The sequence below is a fragment of the Sinocyclocheilus anshuiensis genome, unplaced genomic scaffold (genome assembly GCF_001515605.1).
Source record: "Sinocyclocheilus anshuiensis isolate Anshui unplaced genomic scaffold, SAMN03320099.WGS_v1.1 scaffold78, whole genome shotgun sequence".
Lineage (NCBI taxonomy): Eukaryota > Metazoa > Chordata > Actinopteri > Cypriniformes > Cyprinidae > Sinocyclocheilus > Sinocyclocheilus anshuiensis.
Genome location: NW_015544250.1, coordinates 1,397,090 through 1,404,765, shown reverse-complemented (window position 1 = coordinate 1,404,765; position 7,676 = coordinate 1,397,090). Strand labels below are relative to the sequence as shown.

Genomic DNA, 7,676 nt, shown 5'->3' with positions numbered 1-7,676 from the left:
AATTTGAAAGCGACGGCGAGTCGTGTGAAATACACAAACACAGGTGCGCTGTGCATCCATTCAAATTAACTGAAAAATATCACAGATCGCTTGACGGAGAGTGAAACTCTGAAGCGCTCAGTCAGAGTGTTCTGTGAGTGAAAATATATCTGTGCTAATCATATACTCAGCCTCCAACTCACACACTGGTGAGTAAAATCTAAGAATTTATTAGCCATTGGCTAATATTAGACATCATTTAGTCGCCCAGAGTGAAGATTTAGTCACATATGCGAGTGATTTACTCGCAATGTAGAGGGTTGGCTATAGGGCGCTTTAAAAACACTAAACCTGCTCTCTAAGATGTTGCACTTCTAAATTCATCCCCTTTTAAAAGAAAATAGAAAACTCATTTCAGAGGTCAGGGGTTAAAGCAAAAAAAAAAATCCTGAGCCTGAACTTTTTTCCGGGGACGGGGCGGGGGGCAGCGCATGCAAAGCATGCAAAGACTTTAACAACTTTAACATTTGAAAAGATACTATGGCAAAGTTATTGCTTTCCTTATTCAAACTGATTTTTTTTCATGAATATATGGTTGACTTTAACTAATCTAGGGCTGTAACTAATGATTATTTTGGTAATCAAGTAATCTACTGATTATTTTGATAATTGAGTAATGTGATATTTTTAGTAACACAAATAAGCCTAAGTGAAAACCAGGCTTTAGTATGACTATTTATATATAAACTAACGATGAGGCAATAATAATTGGCTCAAATAAAATATCAAAACCAAGTAATTACATGGTTTTATTGAACAACACTGTTAAAATACACAATGTATGCCTATGCATAATATGAACATAACCAACTTAAGTACGGCCTGGTGACGTTTCACTTTACAGCGTGATTAAACAAAATAATATAAGTTTATAATATAAGTTTATAATATAATTTTATTATTATAATATAAGTTTAAATCCATTACATCAAACAGTTGTGATGCTGAATATTTTTGTGGAAACCGTGTTACATTTTTTTCTGAATTCTTTGATGAATAGAAAGTTCAAAAGAACAGCATGTAATTGAAATTGAAATTTTGTAGCATTATAAAAGTCTTTACTGTCAATTTTGATCAAATCATGCATCCATGCTGAATAAACAAATTAATTTCTTTAAAAAAAAGAGTTGGCCCCAAACTTTTTAATAGTAGTGTATTTCATTGAGAAAATGTGTTTATTGTTTTTTATTCATTCATTCAATTTTTTAATAAAGAGTATTGGCTATGAAAACAGCTTCAAAGCTTCCTCAGCCTGAAAATACTATTTATTGAAACTAAGCTACAAAAACTTCTGACGTTAGATTAATATATTATATATTAACTCATGACTGTCCAATTTAACACATCAACAACGCCAACTGGGTGTTCAGAAACTTGACCCAGTCAATCACAGTGAGGTAATAAGTAGGACAGATAGGCTACTACTAATCCTGAACACCAGAAGCGAAATGAGAAATGAGCAAAGCACAAGGCAAAGCATATGCAAAGTGGCTATATACATACAAATCTTAAAGGTACAGTAGCAAAAAAATAAATAAATAAATAAAAATGGCCCCGTAATTCAAAGTGTCAGAGGGAGGGTGCAAATTATTATTATTTTTGTTTTACTCAATTATGACTGTTTTTGGAGCAAAATAAATAAAATGATAAATTTGTATAATATGTTTACTGTCAATTTTGATCAAATCATGCATCCATGCTGAATAAACAAATTAATTTCTTTAAAAAAAAGAGTTGGCCCCAAACTTTTTAATAGTAGTGTATTTCATTGAGAAAATGTATTTATTGTTTTTTATTAATTCATTCAATTTTTTAATAAAGAGTATTGGCTATGAAAACAGCTTCAAAGCTTCCTCAGCCTGAAAATACTATTTATTGAAACTAAGCTACAAAAACTTCTGACGTTAGATTAATATATTATATATTAACTCATGACTGTCCAATTTAACACATCAACAACGCCAACTGGGTGTTCAGAAACTTGACCCAGTCAATCACAGTGAGGTAATAAGTAGGACAGATAGGCTACTACTAATCCTGAACACCAGAAGCGAAATGAGAAATGAGCAAAGCACAAGGCAAAGCATATGCAAAGTGGCTATATACATACAAATCTTAAAGGTACAGTAGCAAAAAAATAAATAAATAAATAAAAATGGCCCCGTAATTCAAAGTGTCAGAGGGAGGGTGCAAATTATTATTATTATTTTTTTTACTCAATTATGACTGTTTTTGGAGCAAAATAAATAAAATTATAAATTTGTATAATATGACGGCAGAGAAACCATCCTAAATTATTTACTACTGTAAAGAAAAGACTTTTAATTTTCATTTAGTTTGACTTGATGTACTAAATTAACTAAACCTGAAATTTAAAAAAAAAAACTAACTAATAAAAATGACAAAAATGCAACAAAATTACTAAAAATAAAATGGAAAATATAAAAATAAAAAAACGAATTCAAACTGTTAATAAAAGCTATATCAATGCACTGTTGCACATATAAATGTGCAGGCTAGCTGACACTAGACCAATACTGATAAAACGAATATGGTCAATGTAAACTTCTTATTGCTTTATTAACCATATTCTGTAAACCAGAGCAACATGCAAACCTTTTCAGGAATTACTGAAGTGAAATTAGGTATTATTTTGGATCCCGCCTATAACGACCAGTCCTGTGAGCCAGTCCAGCCCAGTGTTATCTGTGTGAGAATGAGGCAGCACCCTTCCTGTCAGCCGATTTCACCGCTCACACAGCTATTCACCCTCAGTGACAACACACAACTGTGGAGTTAAGTATTTGAACACCACCTACAAAGCCTGACCAACTGAACACGGTAAACACCTTTCACTTGACTCATATGATGTGTCCTAGTGTTTACAATTGTAAAAAAAAAAAAAAGCCTGGTAATGCAAATGTCAGCAGAAAATCCTCACCACTGATGCCTCAAATGTTCCTCAAAACAAATCACTAACATACAGAAGTGTTTTTAAACTGATTAATCACCGAAATATCTTCAGAACAAGCACATGATCCTAACAGCATTTTTCTATCCAATAACTGAGTTACGGCAAGATAAATCATAGTATTTCTCAAACAATATCAAGTCAAAATATAAGCATCTATAAGCAAATAATATATTACCAAATGAATGTATACTGACTACAGCATCTAGTATAAACACTACACATGTTTGGGGCATGGCACCATGGCAATAACAAGGTATATAAATATGATAATCATTCAATAATATGGTAAATATATATCCCATTACCATATATCATACCATCAAATGTACTAAGAATGGCAAACAAGCTATCAAATTAGTATATACATCTATAGTACAAAGACTTACACTTTATTAATTTATTAAATTAAAATAATATATATTTTAACTGATTACATGTAATCTGGATTACATAATCAGATTCCAAAAAATGTGTTTGATGAAGCCTTGACATAATGTAATGTGTGGCCTAATGCACTTCATGTTGTTAATAACAGCGAATGGAATACATTTTCTTTCTCTTTGTATTTTTATATCAATATGGTACAAGATTTACAGGTACATTACCTGAAATGTGTAATGTAATGGATTACTTTTTGGATTACAATTTATGTGTGTGTGTGTGTGTGTGTGTGTGTGTGTGTGTGTGTGTGTGTGTGTGTGATTATATCTCAAGAAACATTTCTGATTATTATCAATATTAACAAACAGTTGTGATGCTGAATATTTTTGTGGAAACCGTGTTACATTTTTTTCTGAATTCTTTGATGAATAGAAAGTTCAAAAGAACAGCATGTAATTGAAATTGAAATTTTGTAGCATTATAAAAGTCTTTACTGTCAATTTTGATCAAATCATGCATCCATGCTGAATAAACAAATTAATTTCTTTAAAAAAAAGAGTTGGCCCCAAACTTTTTAATAGTAGTGTATTTCATTGAGAAAATGTGTTTATTGTTTTTTATTCATTCATTCAATTTTTTAATAAAGAGTATTGGCTATGAAAACAGCTTCAAAGCTTCCTCAGCCTGAAAATACTATTTATTGAAACTAAGCTACAAAAACTTCTGACGTTAGATTAATATATTATATATTAACTCATGACTGTCCAATTTAACACTTCAACAACGCCAACTGGGTGTTCAGAAACTTGACCCAGTCAATCACAGTGAGGTAATAAGTAGGACAGATAGGCTACTACTAATCCTGAACACCAGAAGCGAAATGAGAAATGAGCAAAGCACAAGGCAAAGCATATGCAAAGTGGCTATATACATACAAATCTTAAAGGTACAGTAGCAAAAAAATAAATAAATAAATAAAAATGGCCCCGTAATTCAAAGTGTCAGAGGGAGGGTGCAAATTATTATTATTTTTGTTTTACTCAATTATGACTGTTTTTGGAGCAAAATAAATAAAATGATAAATTTGTATAATATGACGGCAGAGAAACCATCCTAAATTATTTACTACTGTAAAGAAAAGACTTTTAATTTTCATTTAGTTTGACTTGATGTACTAAATTAACTAAACCTGAAATTTAAAAAAAAAAAAAAACTAATAAAAATGACAAAAATGCAACAAAATTACTAAAAATAAAATGGAAAATATAAAAATAAAAAAACGAATTCAAACTGTTAATAAAAGCTATATCAATGCACTGTTGCACATATAAATGTGCAGGCTAGCTGACACTAGACCAATACTGATAAAACGAATATGGTCAATGTAAACTTCCAATGTAAACTTATTGCTTTATTAACCATATTCTGTAAACCAGAGCAACATGCAAACCTTTTCAGGAATTACTGAAGTGAAATTAGGTATTATTTTGGATCCCGCCTATAACGACCAGTCCTGTGAGCCAGTCCAGCCCAGTGTTATCTGTGTGAGAATGAGGCAGCACCCTTCCTGTCAGCCGATTTCACCGCTCACACAGCTATTCACCCTCAGTGACAACACACAACTGTGGAGTTAAGTATTTGAACACCACCTACAAAGCCTGACCAACTGAACACGGTAAACACCTTTCACTTGACTCATATGATGTGTCCTAGTGTTTACAATTGTAAAAAAAAAAAAAAGCCTGGTAATGCAAATGTCAGCAGAAAATCCTCACCACTGATGCCTCAAATGTTCCTCAAAACAAATCACTAACATACAGAAGTGTTTTTAAACTGATTAATCACCGAAATATCTTCAGAACAAGCACATGATCCTAACAGCATTTTTCTATCCAATAACTGAGTTACGGCAAGATAAATCATAGTATTTCTCAAACAATATCAAGTCAAAATATAAGCATCTATAAGCAAATAATATATTACCAAATGAATGTATACTGACTACAGCATCTAGTATAAACACTACACATGTTTGGGGCATGGCACCATGGCAATAACAAGGTATATAAATATGATAATCATTCAATAATATGGTAAATATATATCCCATTACCATATATCATACCATCAAATGTACTAAGAATGGCAAACAAGCTATCAAATTAGTATATACATCTATAGTACAAAGACTTACACTTTATTAATTTATTAAATTAAAATAATATATATTTTAACTGATTACATGTAATCTGGATTACATAATCAGATTCCAAAAAATGTGTTTGATGAAGCCTTGACATAATGTAATGTGTGGCCTAATGCACTTCATGTTGTTAATAACAGCGAATGGAATACATTTTCTTTCTCTTTGTATTTTTATATCAATATGGACATACACATATATACACACACACACACACACACACACACACACATAGCCTAAGCTATATAATAACTTACATTTATAATTTATGGGATTAATACATTAATTAATGTATTAATAACATAAAGGAGTTTAAATTATTACATATATGTATATAGCATACACTTAATCTAGTATATCGTGATTAGTATATATACACACTACAGTACAGTTACAGTATAAACTACAGTACACTTTCAAGTGCCAAAAAGTACTGTCATGTGTTTTTGGACATAGTACCATGGCTATACTGTGAAGTTCCTTTACTTATCTTGAAGAACTATGTCAATACAATGGTGTATAAACATGACCCTCATTCATAGGTCAATGTTTATACATATCAGAGTACTATTGTATTACCATCTGATACCATCACTGTACCATAAACGCCCTCAAGGCACAAGCAGGCCCCTCAACTTTACCTGAACACACCGTCACATACTGTACATCCAGACACAGCAGATATCTGATCCTCTAGCGCGCGCAGCCCCCCAGGGCGTCCCCGTCACGCTCGTTGAGGGGCGGCGGTGAAATCCGCGTAAACTCACCTGGTGCAGCGTCTCGGCCGGCAGCTGCGACGCCCGGAACAGCTCCGCCACTTTCCCCGCCGCCGGTTTGCCGCTGCTGTCGGGCTGACAGAGCGCGTACAGCCCGGAGTAACATCTCTGCTCAGTGTCGCTCAGGGAAATGAAGGTCCCTCCGGACCCCGCGGCGGATCCCTGATCCATCCCCGAGCGTGAGCCGCAGACGCCGGGCGACCAGACGTACGGCCTCTCAGTGGCCCTGTGGCAGAGGGAGGCGCGTCCGCTCTGCGGTGCTGTGGTGCTCTAGTGCACACACACACACACACACACACACACACACAATGAACTCAGATGAAGATTTGCCGATTGTCGCTCAGTACCACATCCGACCGCAGAGAGGCGCCACAAATCCACACAAACTCTCACTGCACACACCAGGCTAAATATTTAGAGGTAAAATGTGCATTTTGATTAAATATTTGCATTGATATTAAATGTTTCTAATAAAAATGTAAATTAATAGATTCAAGATATATATTTTGACTTTAAATGTAACCTGTTCAAATTTACTTAGTCAATGTCAACGATTTAGATCTAAAAATTGCGTTACACTTAACCACTTAAAGTGGTTTAATATATATTTCAAATTATACTGATTTAATATTTACATTAGTTTTAAAGATTAAGATTTATTTAGACTTTAAATGTATATTCAATATTAACATTTAAAGATGTTACATTTGCATTTGTATTTAAATTATTACATTTATTAATGACTACATGAAATATATTTACATTTTATGCTGAAGATTTAAAAACGTCAACGTTTGTATTTAACATGTTACATTTATTATAAATATTTATATATACATTTTATGTTCAAATTTTAAAGCCTTAACATTTACATATGTATTTAAAATGTTACATATTAATATTTATATTTACATTTTGTTCAAGATTTAAAGACTTGGGATTTACATTTGCATTTAAAATGTTACATTTATATTTACTATTTATATTTACATTTGCATTTAATTCAGAAGTGCTTATTTCATATTAAAAGTATGAAAAATAATTACATTTTAAAACTGCATGAAAAGGAGACTCTTGTTTACTTATGTTTTATTTATGGTTTGAACTTGAAAGAGAGTGTGTAATTTCAAGTGGTAAACTGTATTAATTTTTATGCATTTGATGTTAATTATTGGCTCACTCAATAATGAACAGATCACAGATATGTAGAATACTAACTGTGAAGTCTATTAATGATTTCCCTTTAAGTTTGAAAGAGAATGCATTAGATCTGCACTGCCATCTTGTGTTGGGCAAAAGAACT

General features: G+C 32.5%; 1 protein-coding gene across 4 annotated transcripts in view; it reads right to left on the bottom strand.

Annotated features, from left to right (window-relative positions):
* LOC107697903 (ralBP1-associated Eps domain-containing protein 2) overlaps positions 1-6,620 on the bottom strand; it is a 48,344-nt gene extending 41,724 nt beyond the window's left edge. For all 4 annotated transcript variants that reach the window (XM_016498762.1, XM_016498763.1, XM_016498765.1 and 1 more), the window contains exon 1: positions 6,365-6,620. In XM_016498762.1, the coding sequence (XP_016354248.1) occupies positions 6,365-6,544 (180 nt within the window). In that variant the 5' untranslated portion in view covers positions 6,545-6,620. The remainder of the gene's footprint in view (positions 1-6,364) is intronic.
* Between the last annotated feature and the right edge of the window lie 1,056 nt (positions 6,621-7,676).